This window comes from Oncorhynchus nerka, linkage group LG1, assembly GCF_034236695.1.
Source record: "Oncorhynchus nerka isolate Pitt River linkage group LG1, Oner_Uvic_2.0, whole genome shotgun sequence".
Classification (NCBI taxonomy): domain Eukaryota; kingdom Metazoa; phylum Chordata; class Actinopteri; order Salmoniformes; family Salmonidae; genus Oncorhynchus; species Oncorhynchus nerka.
This window is the reverse complement of record NC_088396.1, coordinates 12,534,886-12,555,408: the sequence shown is the minus strand read 5'-3', so window position 1 is coordinate 12,555,408 and position 20,523 is coordinate 12,534,886. Positions and strand designations below refer to the sequence as shown.

Below are 20,523 nucleotides of genomic sequence, written 5' to 3'. Positions count from 1 at the left end.
ATGGAGAAGTTTTAACAGAAATATAGGGGGGGGGGGGGGGGGGTTAGCATACTGACTCACCATGCAAGCACTCGTCATAAGCCTGTCCACAGGCACAGGTTAGCATGTTTAAACCAGGCAGGATCCCTCGAAGGTCTGCCGCCTCACAATCACAGGAAAGACTCGTGCAGAACCAGGAAAATAACTACAACCCCAGCAACAACGGCGACCTCCACAAGGCACCCGGTTTCCTCCTCCTTTCCCTCCCTCTGTCTCTCTCTCCAACTGCTTTTAAACACTGAGGACGGATTAATTTACACTCTCCCAAATCCCAAACAAGAATTGCCTCCGAGGCATGTCTCCATCCAGCGTTTTAAAGTACAGAACTCTCTATGGCTACTCTCTCTTCCTCTCTCTCTCTCTCTCTCTTCCTCTCTGTCATTCTCTTCCTCTTCTCTCTCTCTCTCCCTCGGTCACTTTCTTTCTTTCTTTCTCTCTCTCGCTCTCTCTCTCTCTCTCTCTCTCTCTCTCGCTGCCTCACTTACTGCCTTCTTGTCCTGACTAAGCCTAAGGAGGAGCGGCCAGGCAGATGAGCACTCCGGGGGAAGGAAGTGACATTGACAGGTGCTCTCCAATGGAACTCTCCTTCCTGTTGACTTGGGTAAACAATTGGAGTGTGACGCGCTGCCAGGGAGGAAGGGGGAGAGCGAAAGAGCAGCAGAGCTGCCAGGGAGGACTGTGAGTCAGAGCGTGTCCTGACACAGATGGCTAATCTCTCTGTTTGCACTAGATGGCTCTCTTGATTGTGGACACGCAGCACCGCCGGACATAACTTGGTCCCCGGTTCCTACCGACCGCCAGCTAGGACTGACGGCTAATGGTCAAAGGACAAAGCATTCTGAGCTTGTTAGCTGTGTTCACAAACGGTAAGGGTTGCGAAGAGTCTCGTGATAAATGTCATGGTAAAAACGACAACCTCTTGACAAGGCACTTTCTACAGTGATCTGAGCCAGCTCGCACTAGGTAAACGATAGTACCACTGTTGATACAGGGTGGGTGTTTCTAAGAGGGCAGGGATAAAGTACAGCGTGACTGTACCTGCTCTTTAGCAGTGGTGCAATATGGTAGGTGTGACAGAGGTTTGTGTACCTTCTATCAGGCTGTGTTACAGTGTGAGAGGTGTGACAGAGGTTTGTGTACCTGCTCTGTGGCAGGGAATGATGCAGGTGTTTTTTGGGCACTATGGGCAGGGATACCGTTTGAGAGATGTTATGGAAGTTGAGTAATCTCGGGTAACCCAGAACTAAAGTCTTGCGTAATCGGTCAGACGCTCGATTAAGGTCTTGGTCTGTACATGTTAAGAGAAGAGATACTAGAATGAGGATCGGAACCGGAACGAAGAGCTCCGCCCGCTCTCTTGGCAAGTTACGGGCAAGTGTACGGACCAAATGTCACCTCCCCTTCGTAAGATGCTAACACCTGCGAAATCGGGATTTTTCCAAATAACCAGTGAGAAAAAACCTCAGCAACTGTTGCTGCTCGTTATCAATCGGTACTCATAGTATAAAGACAGAGCCTCGGTATCATTTATGTTCACATAGTCTGTCCTCGAGTGATTGTAGCATGATAGATGTTTTGGAAGTTCCTGTACCTGCTCTGTGCAAAGATACAGTAAGATAGGTGCTATTGGATTTGCTGTACCTGCTCTTTGACGGAGGCCAGGATGTTGTTGGCGGTGGTGTCAGCCTCCATGTTCCTGTTGGTGTGTTGGGTTCCCTCTCTGATGGTCAGCAGAAGCCCCTCCTCCGTCACTGGGCTCTGCTCAGGAGCTGGCATTCCTCCTGTAGAGACACAAACAATCTGGTCACCCAACATGGTCCTCGTGGCACATACATGTGGACATATGTGTGTCGTTGCGTGCACACTACACACGACCATACCATCCAAAGACCATTGGCACAGTCGATAGATACAATAAGACACACAAGCACGCAAGTGTGCACAGAACCCACCAAGCAGACTTAGTACACAATCTGGTCATATATTCACTGACAATACTAAAACAGTAGGCTAACACACACATAGACACACCCACGCATGCCAGATGGATCATTCCAAAGATAGACAGCCAGCGAGTCAATTCCATATGGACTTAACGCAACAAATAACTTCAGTGATGATATGTGTCAAACTCATAAAACATTTTTTTTTTTTAAACCCAGACAAACACACAACATCTTCAAGTGTCCAAAAAGGACATTTTACTTCCCACAATTCCCTGAGCGTGCGGCGGCACCACAGAGGAAAACACGTAAGGAAGAGATAACATGTTCTTCTTCTTACCTCGCTCCTAGGCGACAGGAGTGAAATGAAAAAGTCAGAGCGCAAGTAGTTGTGGCCTTCATTATAATTGTTGACAGGCCAAACACCAGGGGAATGTATGGGAAGGCCGGTCTTGATTAATATTTACCTGAAGGAGCCTGTTGAGCCAGACAGGGTGGTTAAGCACCAGGGCCAATGCCGGTCAATTTCTGCCCAGATATTGGCTTCTGGAAAGCGTCATTAAACAATATCTTTACACCAACCAGAGCACCACCCCTCCCAGCATAACTCAATAAGACCTCCATGAAACTGTCTCTTTTAATATACCTCATTCGTTATGGTAGTCAGCTGGTGATTGGTGGAGTCGTTCTGGCGTATTATACCAAAAGTGCCATACACTATTAAAGTTATGAAGTACATTACTACTGGAGGCGCACACACACCACAACATACCAAGTACATGAATCAGTTAACACAGGCTGACAGCCAGCCAGCCAGCAGAGAGGATCACTGGGCTGTTTACAGTAGAGACAGACAGGCCCTGGATGGGAAGCTCCTGTCCTGCGAAGACTAGCCAGGCTCGCCCTGCTACGTGTGGTAGGTCCCCCAGACATTCGGCCGATATGTGACCCCGTGGTATTCTATCATGTTGTCACCACACAGAGGCGTGAGTATTTCATGGTGACAGCTGATCGGATCACGTGTCTGGTTAATGAAGGCAGACATGGGATATTGCTACAAGCAGGCATGTTGGTAGCAGGGTTACGGAAATGTGTCAAACAGAGGAAAGCAGTTTTTTCCCCCCTAGTTGTTACACACCCTTTTGTCCCAAGGAGAATCTCTTGTCATTAGTTTCTATGAAATAGAGCAGTGACAAGAAACTAGAGAGTTGCAGTTTCAATTTGAGTGTGCTCCTTCTCCCTGCTCCCCGAGTCAAGACAGTTACAAAAACAAGAGCAAAAAAAAAAGACAGCATTGTCCGGGATTTCTTTTAAAAAACTGGCAGAAGAGACCAACCCAGCAAGAGTAGTCAGGGCTCAGTCGGTTTCTGTTGAAACCCTATACTATGGAAAGGATTAGAGAGAATGCCATTCAGCTAGCATGTCCCTGTCAGTGAGAAAAACAAGTCTGCTTTTGTCACCACAGACAAAGTATCTGGAATGGCCTTTGTGCATGTTCAATGCATTCGAAAAGTATTCAGACGCCATCACTTTACATTACAGCCCTATTCTAAAATGTATTAAATTATATATTTTTCTCGTCAATCTACACACAATACCCCATAATGACAAAGCAAAAACAGGGTTTAAGACATTTTTGCAAATGTATTACAAATTTTAAAAGATAAATACCTTATTTACAGAAGTATTCAGACTCTTTGCTATGAGACTCGAAATTGAGCTCAGGTACATCCTGTTTCTATTGAGATGTTGATTGGTCAATTGATTGGACATGATTTGGAAAGGCACACACATGTCTATATAAGGTCCCACAGTTGACAGTGCACAAAGTTCCTCTGTGGAGATGGGAGAACCTTCCAGAAGGACAATCATCTCTGCAGCACTCTGACAATCAGGCCTTTATGGTAGAGAGGCCAGACGGAAGCCACACCTTAGTAAAAGAGCACATGACAGCCCGCTTGGAGTTTGACAAAAGGCACCTAAAGGACTCTGACCATGAAAAACAAGATTCTCTGGTCTGATAAAACCAATATTGAACTTTTTGGCCTGAATTCCAAGTGTCACATTTGGAGGGAACCAGGCACCCCTCATCACCTGGCCAATACCATCCTTACGGTGAAGCATGGTGGTGGCTGCATCATGCTGTGTGGATGTTTTTCAGTGGCAGGGACTGGGAGACTAGTCAGGATAGAGGGAAAGATGAAAGGATACAAAGTAGAGAGATCCTTGATGAAAACCTGCTCCAGAGCGCTCAGGACCTCAGACTGGGGCGAAGGTTCACCTTCCAACAGTACAACAACCCTAAGCACACAACCAAGACAATGCAGGAGTTGCTTTGGGACAAGTATCTGAATGTCCTTGAGTGGCCCAACCAGAGCCCGGAATTGAACCCGTTCAAACATCTCTGGAGAGACCTGAAAATAGCTGTGCAGAGATGCTCACCATTCAACACAACAGAGCTTGAGAGAATCTGCAAAGAAGAATTAGAGAAACTCCCCAAATACAGGTGTGCCAAGCTTGTAGTGTCATACCCAATCAGACTTGAGGCTGTAATTGCTGCCAAAGGTGCTTCAATAAAGTACTGAGTAAAGGGTCTGAAAACTTATGTAAATGTAATATCAGTTTTTCATTTTTTTATACAAAATGTATTAAAACCTGTTTTTGCTTTGTCATTACGGGGTATTGTGTGTAGATTAAAGAGGGGGAAAAAATGATTGAATCCATTTTAGAATAAGGCTGTAACGTAATAAAATGTAGAAAAAGTGAAGGGGTCTGAATTAGAGGTCGACCGATTAATCGGAATGGAGGATTAATTAGGGCCGATTTCAGGTTTTCATAACAATCGGAAATCGGTATTTTTGGACACCGATTTGGCCGATTTTTATTTTATTTTTACACCTATATTTATCCTTTATTTACCTAGGCAAGTCAGTTAAGAACACATTCTTATTTTCAATGACAGCCTAGGAACGGTAGGTTAACTGCCTTGTTCAGGGGCAGAATGGCAAATGTTTACCTTGTCAGCTCGGGGATTCAATCTTGCAACCTTACAGTTAACTAGTCCAACGCTCTAACCACCTGATTACATTGCACTCCACGAGGAGACTGCCTGTTACGCGAATGCAGTAAGAAGCCAAGGTAAGTTGCTAGCTAGCATTAAACTTATCTTATAAAAAACAATCAATCAATCATAATCACTAGTTAACTACACATGGTTGATGATATTACTAGTTTATCTAGAGTGTCCTGCATTGCATATAATCGATGCGGTGCGTATTCACGAAAAAGGACTGTCTTGCTCCAATATGTACCTAACCATAAACATCAATGCCTTTCTTAAAATCAATACACAAGTATATATTTTTAAACCTGCATATTTAGTAAATATTGCCTGCTAACCTGGCTCGTTGCGAACTCTGTGAAGACTATTTCCTAACAAAGACAGCCAACTTCGCCAAACGTGGGATGATTTAACAAAAGCGCATTTGTTGCACGACTGTACCTAACCATAAACATCAATGCCTTTCTTAAAATCAATACACAGAGGTATATATTTTTAAACCTGCATATTTTGCTAAAAGAAATCCAGGTTAGCAGGCAATATTAACCAGGTGAAATTGCGTCACTTCTCTTGCGTTCATTGCACGCAGAGTCAGAGTATATGCAACCGCTTGGGCCGCCTAATTTGCCATAATTTTACGTAATTATGACATAACATTGAAGATTGTGCAATGTAACAGGAATATTTAGACTTATGGATGCCACCCGTTAGATAAAATACGGAACGGTTCCGTATATCACTGAAAGAATACGTTTCCGGATTCGACCATATTAATGGCCTAAGGCTCGTATTTCTGTGTGTTATTATGTTATAATTAAGTCTATGATTTGATAGAGCAGTCTGACTGAGCGGTGGTAGGCAGCAGCAGGCTTGTAAGCATTCCTTCAAACTGCATTTTTGTGCGTTTTGCCAGCAGCTCTTCGCTGTGCTTCAAGCATTGAGCTGTTTATGACTTCAAGCCTATCAACTCCCGAGATGAGGCTGGTGTAACCGAAGTGAAATGGCTAGCTTGTTAGCAGGGTGCGCGCTAATAGCGTTTCAAATGTCACTCGCTCTGAGACTTGGAGTGGTTGTTCCCCTTGCTCTGCAAGGGCCGCTGCCTTTGTGGAGCGATGGGTCACGCTGCTTCGAGGGTGGCTGTTGTCAATGTGTTCCTGGTTCGAGCCCAGGTAGGAGCGAGGAGAGGGACGGAAGCTATACTGTTACACTGGCAATACTAAAGTGCCTATAAGAACATCCAATAGTCAAAGATATATGAAATACAAATGGTATAGCGAGAAATAGTCCTATAATTCCTATAATAACTACAACCTAAAACGTCTTATCTGGGAATATTGAAGACTCATGTTAAAAGGAACCACCAGCTTTCATATGTTCTCATGTTCTGAGCAAGGAACTTTTTTACATGGCACATATTGCACTTTTACTTTCTTCTCCAACACTTTGTTTTTGCATTATTTAAACCAAATTGAACATGTTTCATTATTTATTTGAGGCTAAATTGATTTTATTGATGTATTATATTAAGTTAAAATAAGTGTTCATTCAGTATTGTTGTAATTGTCATTATTACAAATACATTTTTTTTTTTAATCGGCAGATTGATCGGTATCGGATTTTTTTGGTCCTCCAATAATCGGTATCGGTATCGGCTCTGAAAAATCATAATCGGTCGACCTCTAGTCTGAATACTTTCAGAATGCACTTTACATGCAGCAGCGCTCTTGAAATGAATAGTATTACTTTTTACGGAGAACATGTAACATAACTCTCCAACAAACAGATGAGTACAACCAAAGCCAACGCCATAAATTCAGAGTGAAACGCAGGAAGACTGAGGCAATGCAATACGACTCGTGACACATTTCCTTGAAATTAAATTAAAGGTTGGGAAACTGCCCACCCGAGCAGAGTGGGGGTAAAAAAACACACTCTCAGAAAACAAATGTGCTTCGGCAAACCAAATCCGCGGGTCCCCCGGAAGCAAAAGGAAAATGATGATTTGTATCGTAGCTTACCTCTGAAATTCCCCATCCTATCTGGGACAGGAGTACTTAACTCCTCTCAGCTCGGGTGTTCTCGGCTGCTCCCAGATCAGGCTCCAGAGAGTGTAGTACATACAACAGCTCTGCTGCACACTACCCCGGCTACTACCTGGCAGTTAGAGTGGCGCTGCTGACCCGGCAGGTTCTTCAGGATTACCTCTGTTGTTTTCCTTCAAACCGAGATGAGAAGAAAGAAAAAAACACCTGAATGAACTAGTGGCTTTGTAAAAAATTTAAAAAATACTCCTGTGCATCAGATCTCTGTAGGTGTTATTTGGCGTCTGGTCATTTCAAAGCCCAGCTAGAGGCTGCCTGCCAAGTACCCATAATGCACATGGAGTCAAATGCAATCAGCGCGGCTTTAAATGCCGTAATTAGGATAATGCCTCCGAGACAATACCAGAGGAGTTCACAGGATCCAGGTTAAGTTACTCAGAACAAATAGACGGGCCCATGTCATTATGAACCTGGTCATTTCCTCTGGTTTAAGCCCAAGACATAAACATGGTCAATAAAACACACAGACTTTTAGGACTTCCAGTGGGACTCAATATCTAGTGAGGATTATTGTGCCTTCTGTGTGAGTCAAAACACACCATGGCAAAAAATAAATCTGTCTGGAGTAAAGAGCTTTCCCTAGGTGAAATCCCCCCATTTACACAGGCAGAAAGACAGGGACGGACAGACTCGCGCGCACGCACACTTACGCACACAACTGACCCCAGGTCAGCTTATCCATTTATTTTGGCCAAAACACTGGGCTAATTCGACCTCTTCCCACCATCTACTGGGCACATGATATAAACTGGAGCTGGAAGTGCCCCAAGGGTCATGGAATCAACAAAACAATGAGCATTTGTAAACATTATTAGCCTGCTACCAACTGGCTACTCGGCCAAGGAGCCTTGACAAGTCAAATCCAAAATCTTTTTCCTAAGCTATTAAAATCCTCAGCATCTCTCGCTCTGCTAAGAAACCGTTTCGCCTGACCCCACGTAATTCCCACCGACGCCAATCAGGTCACATGGTCTAGTAGTCCAGTCAGTGACCTCATAGTGCAGCCACTCTTCTAAGCTTCTGTTATGCAATCGAAATAGAAGCTGTGCCTCCTGCCTCGCTTCCTCCCCAGGGAGCACAGAAAAGCAACAAAAAAAACATAGTGGCAGACAGGCATATCCCTTCACCGTTCATTACCCATCTACAAACAGTAGACAACCCCCTTCTCGTCACCTGGGTCAAAATACCAGGTAAAAATACACATTGGAACGTTAGTCAACGAAGGGAAGAACTGCGGAGAAGAAGGCTTCATAAGGCTGACTGACACCCAAATTAACCAGGTCACATTTGTTGAACAAAGAAACGTGGAGGGGAAAACCAGAGCTCAGATATAATTATACATCAGCCTGAATTTCAGAGGCAGAACGTCTCAGCAGAGCAGCAGTCTTCAAGTTAAAAGCCTGGGAAATGCACAGTGCAAATAGAGTTGTGAGCTGCCTCAAGCTAGCTACTCACAGTAATTGGAATGAAAGCCTACCACAATATGGTGCTCCCCTTACTTTCAATACTAAATTAGGTAAGGTGTTTAAACGTCTATGGAAACCCACATCTGTCTAAATTAAATATCTGTCTCTATCTGTCCCTTACGGATAAACCACATGATTTCACGTGTGGAAAGCCACATGATTTCAAGGGGAATTTCACATGTTTTTGGAACACTTCACATGTGGTGACATGTTTTCACATGTGTAGTTTCACGTTACCACCTGTTGCTTTACATCTCATCACATTCACTTCACGTTAGATCGCATGTCATCACCTGACATTCATGTGGTTTTCCCCATAAGGGTGCTAATTGGACCAGCAACAAGGACCCCCCCCCCCCCCCTATCATTTGTTCCTCTGGACTTCTTAAGCCGGCGTGAGGACAAGGGGGGGGCATAATTAACTCCTCTATAAGTCAACTGATTGGTGCCTTAGCCATGTGCAATGACCCGCCAGCCAGGTCAGCATGGAACATGAAGAGACCTCCATTACACAGCACAAAGCAGCCGCTGTAATGTCCCCAAAGACCCACAATGCTTAATTGCCTCTTTCAAATAGCATATTGACTTAGCTAAATAAAAGTGATATTAATGGTCTCGAGTTGCCTTTTCAGACTTCACTAAAGTGAGGCTGATGCCATATTTCAGCACTGATAAAGAACCCCCCAAAAAAAAAGAACAAAGACATTCATTATAATTGTATCTCGGGCCAAAATAAAGCATTTATCCAGGCTATAGCGAGACTGCAACATATTTCTTACTAAGTAGTTGTCAAAGACGTATTCTGAAAGCCCCAGCACAAACTATTACGCAGACAAAACACACATGCTTAGATAGCCAGGACTAGAGTCATCTGTTTTTTTAAAGGATGTGTTGTACACAAACAAGTTCTCCACAAATGCTTCACAACATAGGCCCTAGAGCACAGAAATACCCCGCTGAGACAATTCTGTGTCATTCAATTTCCTTTGAAAATCTCCCAGTAAAATCACTTACGAATTCTGTGGTTTTACCTCACATCAAAGATTCAAGAGGATGGCAAAGAGAGTCATGTGTGTGTACATACCTGATGCTTTCTTTGACAGCGGAACACACAAGGCTACTATTGGATCCCTAAACATGTGGCTTTCTGTTGAGCTGAACAGGCTCGACAGCTGAGAACACTTTACTCTGTTTGACACACCCTAAAAGCTAAGGAATGTAATCTCAGCACGCGCTGGAGCTCGTCTCGAACACACACGCCGCGTGCATAACACACACGTATGCATATGCGTACACGCCGCGGCATGCATCTGCAGTATGTAGACACACACACACTCGTACACACACATATACACACACACACACACACACTCTCACGCATGCACACACAGATCAATAATATAATAATACTGTATACACATTCACACAATGTAACGCATACCCTTCGAAAAAAAGGTGCTATCTAGAACCTAAAAGCGTTCTTCGCCTGTCCCAGTAGGGTAACCCTTTGAAGAACCCTTATTGGTTCCAGGTAGAACCCTTTTTGGTTCAAGGTAGAACTCTTTTGCATTCTTTACACAGAGGGTTCTACATGGAACCCTAAAGAGTTCTACCTGGAACCAAAAAAGGGTTCTACCTGGAAACAAAAAGGGTTCTACCTGGAATCAAAAAGGGTTCTCCTATGGGGACAGCCTAAGAGCGCAGAGGTAGAAGTAAAACCTACCTCTTGACGTGGTGATGTGGGACTTAATAAAAGTCAGAGGTTAGCCGTGTGGAGAAGCTGAGACCTTGACCACTCAATAGGATGACTTGAAAGGGATTTTCAAATGAGGGAGGAACATCTTCAGAGGATGTTATAGATGTTCTGTCTGCCTCACACCTCCTTGAATCATATCCTACAAATGTTGCAACATCTAACTCACTCCCGGCCAATCTGAGCGTGTGTGTACAGGGATGGGCTTGGCTCAAGATAAGCCAGGAGTCAGGCAGGAAACACAGTCATACCAGATCAGCCTAAAGCAGTCCATACAACACGCAACTTAGAACCCAGATAGCCCTCTTCCAATGAAATTCATTCAGCCAAAGGGACTCACCATTCGAAGTGGATGACTTCATGCGCAAGCATTTTATCCATGTCTACAGTGTGCAGCGTTGCAAACAGAGGACTATGAGTGGTCATTCCTATGAGGAACTTCCTCCTGTTCTGTTCATTCACCCTGCATCCATCCCAAATGGCACCCTATTCAGTTTATAGCGCACTACTTTTGACCATAGCCTATTGTGCTCTGGTGCACTATATACTGTGGTAGGGCTGTGTACCAGTATCCCATGGCAACAATGAAAACACAAACCTGCTGTAGGTAAAATACCGTGTGTGATATAGCTTGGGGGGGGGAATGCTGGATGACAACATGTTTGTTTCCAACATTAGGGCTGTTTTCCTAAAGAGTGGTTTGGTTTTCTTGCCACAATACGAGTATCATGACACTGGTATTGTTCCGGCCCTACTATATGAGGAATAGGGTGCCATTGAGAACGCATCCTCGGGCCTCACTGAAAGACTGATCCAAATGGCTCATCAGCGGTTTGAAACATGTCATCAGTAACATGTTGTGACAGAGTGGGGTCATGAATGACGCTCTGATTGATTGACGCCCACCGAAAGACGAGTCAGCTGCAAACCCTCAAGAATCACAACCTTTCCGTCGGCTCTGGAGGCTGGCTAAGTCTCTGAAGAAGTGAACCGGTGGCCACACGCTGAGACAGAACACAAAAGTCAACTGAGGATTCTCCCTGTTAGAGCTGAAAACAAGACGAATGCTCTGATTTTCTCCACAAGAGTGAACACGACAGGCTCATTTGCCGAAGCAAAAACAGCAGCAAAACAAAGCCAAAACAGAAATACCACTCCACGTAATCCTGAGTGCTTCGTGTATTCACGGCTCATAAAGAAGGGGAATTAAATGGTGATCAGAGCCGCACTGAAAGTTATTTATTCTTTCAGACAGGAAAGCGGAAATAAATTCAGTTGAATCAATTTTCCATTCCATAGTTGTTGCTTTTCAATTTCTACCATATCAGGTGGTTACCACATTTCAATGTGAACGGTAGAAATGTGATAGATTTTATGGAGAGGACCAGCGAGAAATACCAAGATGATCGAAATGACTAGAAACAAATAGGATGTAAAAAAAACTAACAAAGCATTAGCATAACAATGGGCCACTATTGGCAGTGTTCTGGCTCCCACAATGTAACCTGTCTGGAGTGAATTACAGAGCGGTGCTCAGCACCTCGGCTGCTTCTTCCGCTTAAGACTGATTAAAGCAGCCGATGAACTGCCTTCACTGTCCTCAACTGAATGATCAATCACACCACTGGTAAGGACAGCGTTAGCTTTAGCTTAGCGGCCTGCCTATTCATCAACAGGGCATCGTTGTAGGTTCACACAGCAGATGGGGAAATAAGGGGGATGACAGCGGCAACAATTACAGTCACTCACACTTCCATCTCTCTCTGTGTGTGTGCGTGTGTGTGTGCGTGTGTGTGCGTGTGCGCGAGCGTGTGCTTTCTCTCATGAGCACATTTCATTGTGGAATGTACTTACTATATAATGGGGGCGTTTAATATGATGGCGGTGAAGTATCAACGTCACATCAATCTTGTTTATCTCCTGCTATGCTCCATCCCTGGTATTGACAGGGCCAGCATCCAGCATCCAGCATCCAGCACCCAGCTGCCATCCAGCCATGGGCAGAGTGCCCAGTAGGGCTGTGTCAGGTCCCCTCTACAACACCATGAGAAAATGACATGTGGTGTTTATCACACAGCCGTGCCGCTGCCAGCCAGCCCTCACAACCACCCTCCTCCTCCAGTTCCTGTTCTGTTTCTACGAGCTAGCGGTCCTGCCGTCCATGTTCCCTCCCAGTCAACATCCACGTACATCCATCGCAGATCACGATGCGTCCCGAATGCTATCATATTGGCCGTGGTCAAAAGTAGCACACTATAAAGGGAATAGGGTGCCGTGTGGGACACGCTCACAAGGACTGAGACATCTGAGGACTCGCAAGTAGGAACACTCATTGGTGATAGCACATATTACTGCCATTGGCTTCAATCAAGGAGAAATGATGAACTGCAATGGGAGCGGGAGCTAATCGGCTGAACACAACCTTATTCATTAGAAGACAGTCCTATCCGCGACACACAGTCCACAGGAATGGGGACTGTTCCTTGTTCCAAATGTGTAATAGCAAGAAACGCTCGACTCCACCACTGTGCCATAACAAAGCAATACCTTAAATAATATGAAAAAAAAACAAATTGTGTTACTGTAGTGATTACAGTGTTACACATGCATAAAGATTAAAGCAACGTGGTGTAAAGTGTAAAACAACTGATCGTAAAGGTTAACCCTTTTGTCTTAACGTAAAGTGATGCCATCTTCAATGCCCTCACACAGCACGGAAAGGATCAAACCACTATAGTGGATTGGGAGAAGATGACACTAGGGACGAAAGACATATAAAACCCCATTCCAACAACACTTGGGAGAAGATTATGGGGTAAGGAACCACCTCGGGTAAGGAACAGGCCATCAATGTATCCATCAGTAGGAACTACCAGCAGCATATCCCCTATAAAGAGAGGGCTGAGGCAGAAGACGAGTAAGACTGGATCTGGCAACATCTCCCCTGAGGGCTGATTTGCATTAACATTGCTTATTAAATACGCACTGATTTAGAGTGGATGAACAGAGGTCACCGAGAACCGTGCTGCCATCCATTCAAATGAAGTGGTTGATACTGATAACTGCATGAAATAGCCTTTAGAAAACAGCATTTGGGCCTCCCAAGTGGCACAGCGGTCTAAGGAACTGAATCGCAGGTGTTAGAGGCGTCACTACAGACCCGGGTTCAATCACAGGCTGTGTCGCAGCCGCCCGTGACCGGGAGACCCATGAGGCGCCACACAATTGGCACAGCGTTAGGGGAGGGTTTGGCCGGTCTTGTCCTATCGCGCTCTAGCGACCCCTTGTGATGGGCCGAGTGCATGCAGGCTGACTTCGGTCGGCAGTTGTATGGTGTTTCCTCTGACACGTTAGTACTTCTGGGCTAAGTGAGCAGTGTGTCAAGAAGCAGTGCGGCTCAGCAGGGTTGTGTTTCGGGGGTCGCGCGGCTCTTGACCTTCGCCTCTCCTGAGTCCGTACGGGAGTTTCAGACTGTAACTACCAATTGGGGAGAAAAATGGGTGAAAAGTATAAATATATATATATTTTTAAAATCCATTCAAAAAATAAAGAAAATGGGGATGAAGTAATTAATTTATTACAAATAGAGTTGGTCCTTCCAAGGCGAGCCAATCATTAAGGGCTGGTTAGCGTGCCGCAGCTAGCATAGCACCCATAGCTTTACAGCTCATTAACACTTCAAACAGGCCCCATGGTGGTGGGCGTCCCTGACCTGCAGTGCGGGAGCACACCTGTCTTCTTCTGTTCTGTTCTGTCCTTCAACTCACAGCTGGGAAAACAGGCTACAAAACCACAATTCCCCTATTTGAGAATGCTTAACCTTAACAATTGTTGTATCTCCCAGTTCCGTCAATCACTTCTACAATACCAACAGTGTTGCTGAGAAAAAGATTAAGTCATAGCAAACTATGAAAAGTGAAGGAGATTTCACAAATCACCAGTGAAATCAAATCAAATAAATGACTATATAATATTATTTGAAGGTCGCATTTTCCGTCCCCATGTTCCTTCCCTTCTCTGGCTTCGGCGCAAACAAACGTCCTGTCACGTTTCATCTGTGAAGTAATTGCCTGGCGGTGCACGTACCGCGGGGAAAGTCGTCGTTGATCACAACCGCCAGCTACAAAGCTGAGCTCCAACGCCTCGACAGAGAATCCTGCACAGCACAATGATACATTGGCTTTTATTACGGATATATAAGTAAACTTCTCTTTCAAATATTGTATGTCTCGTTCACTTCAACAGAACCCTTCTCAAAGACAGGTAAATATGTGTAGAGAAGAACAAACACTTCACAGCAGAAGAGGCCAAGTATATACTGTATTTACTTTCCAACTGAGGGGATGAGGCATGCAATGTAGAGATTGTCAAAGTATTTGCAAGCATTTATGTGCACAAGATGTGTATGAGGCTAGCTAAACCGATGCGTTCCAACCAATTATATATATATACAGTGGATGACTGATTGGGGGTGCTGTGTTGAAGCCACTGTGTTGAAGCCACAGTGTTGAAGCCACTGTGTTGAAGCCACTGTGCCTCCATCGTGGCCCTTCGCCATTATTGTAAAAAAATAAAATAAAATTGGAAGCTTTAGAAATACATTTATTAATGTCTATATTCATTTTTGACACATCTATTCTATTACCTTTAAGCACACTTTTAAATTATACTATGTGAGCTAAACATACACGTTTCAAATACTTAAATACATGTCATTGAAATACTGTAGAATTCCATACATTCCTACGGAGGACTTCTCCTACTGGGGAGAACCAATACTGTGTCTGACCAACAACTTCAAAGCTTTTCATTGGCCAAAGACGTAGTAACAGCAATCCAGGGTTTATGTACATAATTGGCTCCAACTCAGAGCAGCATATACGTCTTGTGTTGGGAGTCTTCCTTGGTGGCTTTCGCATCAAACAAAAAAGGAAAAGTATAACAAAATGTAGCTTCGTACACAACTTGGGGGCTAACATGCATTGAACCATGTAGAGAAAGGGAAATTAGATTTCGAGGAAAATGACAACCAGTCCAATCACCTTCAGTTGCCCTTTTAAAACAACGTTTTAGCCAGTTAGCTAAATGCCATGCTCTTCTTATGGTCAAAGGTTAATACACACATTTTCTAGAACAAACCAATTGCACTTGGAAACAGGAACTCTTAAACACAAGATGAATTATAACGCAAAGCCACAGGAAATGGGATTATAGAGCACTGGGAGGAGTGGGAGGGCGCTGGGCTGAGGAGTGGGAGGTAGTTGAGCTGAGGTAATAAAGAATCGATGAGAAGGGCTTTAATTGTTCTCTCAGATATTGTTCATGTAGGCCAAGCATGACTTTACTGCTCTGAGGTGAAACGTGTACTTTTATCAAAAGCATTGGAATGCAATGTACACTACCATTCAAAAGTTTGGGGTCACTTAGAAATGTCCTTGTTTTTGAAAGAAAATCACTTTTTTTGTCCATTAAAATAACATCAAATTGATCAAAATACAGTGTAGACATTGTTAATGTTGTAAATGACTATTGTAGCTGGAAACGGCAGATTTTTTAATGGAATATCAACAAAGGCGTACAGAGGCTCATTATCAGAAACGGCTGTCCTGATTAAAGAAGCAATAAAACTGGCCTTCTTCAGACTAGTTGAGTATCTGGAACATCAGCATTTGTGGGTTCGATTACAGGCTCACAATGGCCAGAAACAAAGGCCTTTCTTCTGAAACTCGTCAGTCTATTCTCTTGTTCTTAAAACCAAACACTTTTAGACTTTTACTCAAGTAGGATTATACTGGGTGACTTTCACTTTTACTTGAGTCATTTTCTATTAACACATCTTTACTTTTACTCAAGTATGACAATTGGATACTTTTTCCACCACCGGAAAATTAGCCCTTTAAAAACGGGTCGAATGCCTGACATTATATATAGCTGTTAGCATATCGGCCATAGTGGAGTTCCACTCTGCCAAGTGTCAACTTTTTCAGACATTGCACAGCGGGAGGAAATTGCAGGTTATTCCGGGACAGTTCTCTGCTTCCAGAATCATGTCAACACTTTGTGCTGGGAAATTGAAAAACCTGAATAGAAGAAAGAGCAGTGGAAATGTTGATTCGTCAAAGCTTCTTTTACACCCACCATTTCCTCAAGTCTCAAAATGTGTCCGTTTTCACCTGGTCACTTTATCAAGACATACAGATGTAGGATCTTAATTTGATCCATCTTTTGTTGACGAGGAGCTTCCGTTAAAGAGTCATCTATCTCCTCAACATCAACACTAGATCTTAAAACCAACCACAGCAAAAGTACATAATAGCATTCGATGAAATGTCAACGTAAATGTCAAGTACTTGAACTAACTTTGTTAAGTTTCAATGTCTCAACCCCTTTCCCTCGAGTTAATTACTAAACATACAGCACTTTGAAATTGCTTGACATTTAAGTGAATCTTCTGCGGTCGAAAAGAACGGCCATGATGGAAGCAGCTGAGGCGTAGGAATCCTGCAGGTTGAATCTGGTTTCAGTTTTAGACTTGGAGCCTCGACAGCCGGTATAAACCTCTGACATCAGCCCACATGACTCGAGGAGAACATAGGTTCCTGACATAGGGGAGATGCCATCACCTCAATCCAAATCCAGCAGCCAAGCGTGTCTGCACACCACTCTGGGACGACATCCGATACCACATTTGTAGTATTTCACTCAACCTACATCAACAGTCAAGACATCACTGGAGAGTAAGGCTAGGTGATACATTGAACTATAGAGTTCACTATGAGGCCCACCAACCACACTGACGAAATACATCCGTCATCAAAATGAAGCCATCTGCGAGCACATCTTAGCCAGAAGAACAAAACACTTGGCCATTTTGGCCCCAGCTGAACGTGTATTACTTACGGCGATATGACAGCAGGCTTAACAATTGTCCATTCATCACGCAGTGTCATGCCAGGTTATGTCATGTTGTCCAGTGCTCAGTGACTGATGCTGAATTCTCTGGAGGCCGTTTGTTCGGCAACGCGCTCAGCAGGGTTGACGGCCTGTCCGCTTCAGTCTTCAGCCTCTAGTAACCAGAGAGCAGGAACCCCCCCGAGTGATACGGTAACATGCACTTTGTCTTTGAAATATTCAACAGTATGCCATCCTCCTCCTCCCTGTCGAGGAGGTAGGGTTGAGAGCTGGCAGAAAAGACTGTGGTCTGGTGAGTCAGCAACATCTGGAGCAATTCACACTGAAATGTCTCTCCCCCGTTCCCTGCTGTCCACTCCACACTGCAGAAGTCTGGAGCGCGGCGAGCCGCTGGTCTTTCAGACTCAGCATGTCAGGGCTATGAAAGGCTATTTCACTGGGGGGGGCATTGTGCACCTAATCTCTCAAAGCGCTGACATGCTTTGTGTTCTTTACTATCGCCAGCCGCCTAGGATCCAATCAAAGCCTGAAATCTGGAGCTCTTTCAGGAATGTATCTACATATATCTAGTTTGATCGGCAGCGCACATGCCTCGCCAAATCATTTCACTGTACCTCAACCCAACAACCCATAGAAGCAGAACTGAATGCAGACTGCATGTGGGACATTATCCTTAAATCACCTTGATTATATATACAATACATGAAAGCGAGCATTCACATCTAATAGAGGACTAGCATAGATTCTGCAATATGGTGGGTTTTATTCAAATACTGTACACAGTCCAGTGACGTCAACGGTCTAAACTTTCAAGTGCGGGTGTTGGTTCATCTCTTCTCATCCTGTTGAAAAGGTCACCGATTAAAATACCTTGTGCTCCTAGTTCTTCTATTCCCAGAAAAGTCTGTTGCCCAAGTGATAAAACAGGGATAGATATTACAGACTGACAGTGGAATCTCTCTAGTCTACAACTTGTGGTTGGCCTCAAGGATTGGGCTAACTCTCTTCAGACCACACCATGCACATGTGGGATGGAAAGAAAGAGGGAAAAAAGGATTGACGGAAAAAGAGGCATCCTAAAAAAAAAAAAAAGAAGGGTAATGGCAGCTCTTGATGGATACCCATTCTAAATGGATATTATGATTCAGTGATGGCCAGCCACTGAACCACAGAGGCAGTAGAGTGACTGAAGATGTGTCCAAAATGGCACCCTATTCCCTATACAGTACACTACTTTTGACCAGGGCCCATAGGGCTCCGGTCAAAACTAGTGCACTATGTAGGGAATAAGGTACAGGAGGTTGGTAGCACCTTAGTTGGGGAGAATGGGCTTGTGGTATTGACTGGAGCGGAAATCAGTGGAATGGCATAAAATACATGGTTTCCAAGTGTTTGCTGCCATGGAAATTGCTCCGTTCCGGCCATTATTATGAGCCGTTCTCTCCTCAGCAGCCTCCACTGGAATAGGGGCCATTTGGGACGCATCTTGAGTGTCCTTCCAGGGGGACTCAGCGGGGTACAGAGCCTCATCACCTGTCACAGGTTGTTCAGGGCACACATGGAAACCCAGACAATCATGGCTGACAGCAGTGGTATATCAGACCGTATACCACGGGTCTGACAAAACATTATTTTTTTCCTGGACTAATTACGTTGGTAACCATTTTGCGTCATTGAGTCGTGCCTAAGAACAGCCCGTAGCCGTGGTATATTGGCCATATACCACACCCCCTCGTGCATTATTGCTTAATTATACCACGGGTATGAGAGAAAACGACTTGTTTCCTGTTCTATTTATGTTGGTAACCAGTTTATAATAGCAATAAGACACCTTGGGGATTTGTGGTATATGGCCAATATACCACAGCTAAGGAGTGTATATCTGGGCACTCCGCGTTGCGTCGTGCGTAAAGTCAGCCCTTAGTCGTGGTATATTGGCCTTATACCACACCTCTCGGGCCTTATTGCTTAATGAGACATCCATAAAAATCACCCATTGCAGTAGATTAGCTAAGTGTTGAAGACAGGGAAGGCTTTGAGAAATCCTCATCGGTAGTCATACACAATCACGGCCATTCGTTAAAGTTAAACATTACTCAATATCTCATCATGTTTGGAGTGTATCCATAATGTAGGATTTATCATTATCTGATGAGAGAGAAAAACCCTTTATTATCTGAAACATATCAAGGAATCAGATTAACTTGGGGAGAAAACAAACAAATGCACTTTATCTAACTGGAGTTGGTATTTCAACCCTCTCAGCTCTTGTGGACCAGTGATGAACTGTGTAGGTATTGTCTGGACAGGGGACAGGCTTTCAACGTGATTGCTTGAGGCAGGTAATAATGGGTAACACTGAACATTAAGTTGCTCTTAAACTATAATTACGACATTGTTGTTACATAGTACTGCATTGCTTTGTAATTGCATAAAGCGGAGTGGTGTTTGTAATTATATAACCAACATGAACAACAGGTTAATTCAATATTGTTAGTAGTTTAATTAATTAGCATCCATTCACACACATCCCCCTCTCAGCAAAAATACACGGATGATTATGACCTGTAGACATATAGTTGAATACATGTCACTAAACCAATAGCAGACCGCAAAACAAAGATAATGAATGCTTTATATAATGGGTATTATTCAGAAATGAAATGTAGGCCAATGGGCTAAAATGGTTGAGTAATAACAATTCCGATACGTAGGGTGACCCAAGCCTACTGTCTGAAAGAGCAGAATTAGACAGAATGATTCAACAATGAGGGGCATCTAAGATCAGCTGAACTATTCAACTGACTGATGTCACTTCCTGTTAAACAGCATCTGACATGAGCGCGGGATCAAAACAATCACAACAAACCAGATTTTAAAAAGGGCCTTTTGCAAGCAGCAACACACAGTCTGGGCCAGCTTCCCAAATGACAACCCTATTCCCTACATAGTGCACTACTTTTGACCAGAGCTCTATGGGCCCTAGTCAAAAGTAGTGCACTATATTGGCAATAGGGTGCCATTTGGGATGCAGACATGCTGTGTTTCTGCTGAGACTCAGACTATAAAAGCAGCAGTTGTTCCCATGATCACACAAACAATGCCGCTTTCTTCATCTAGGGTCAACAGTCACAGTCTCACAATAACAGAGGAGCACAGAGCATTAATGGACTACATCTATACCTAACATACAGGCAAGAGTGAGGGATGGCAACTCTCGAAGGGTTGGACACGATTCAAACAAACG

General features: G+C 44.0%; 1 protein-coding gene across 4 annotated transcripts in view; it reads right to left on the bottom strand.

Moving 5' to 3' along the window:
- Window positions 1-20,523, bottom strand: part of LOC115141696 (plakophilin-4) — a 144,640-nt gene that overhangs the window by 121,384 nt on the left and 2,733 nt on the right. For 2 of the 4 annotated variants that reach the window (XM_065005005.1, XM_029681019.2), the window contains exon 2: window positions 1,681-1,820. In XM_065005005.1, coding sequence (XP_064861077.1) covers window positions 1,681-1,820 — 140 coding nt within the window. Of the gene's footprint in view, window positions 1-60; window positions 565-1,680; window positions 1,821-7,061; window positions 7,259-20,523 lie in introns of those variants that run through there. The other 2 variants (XM_065005040.1, XM_065005072.1) reach the window with 2 other exon arrangements.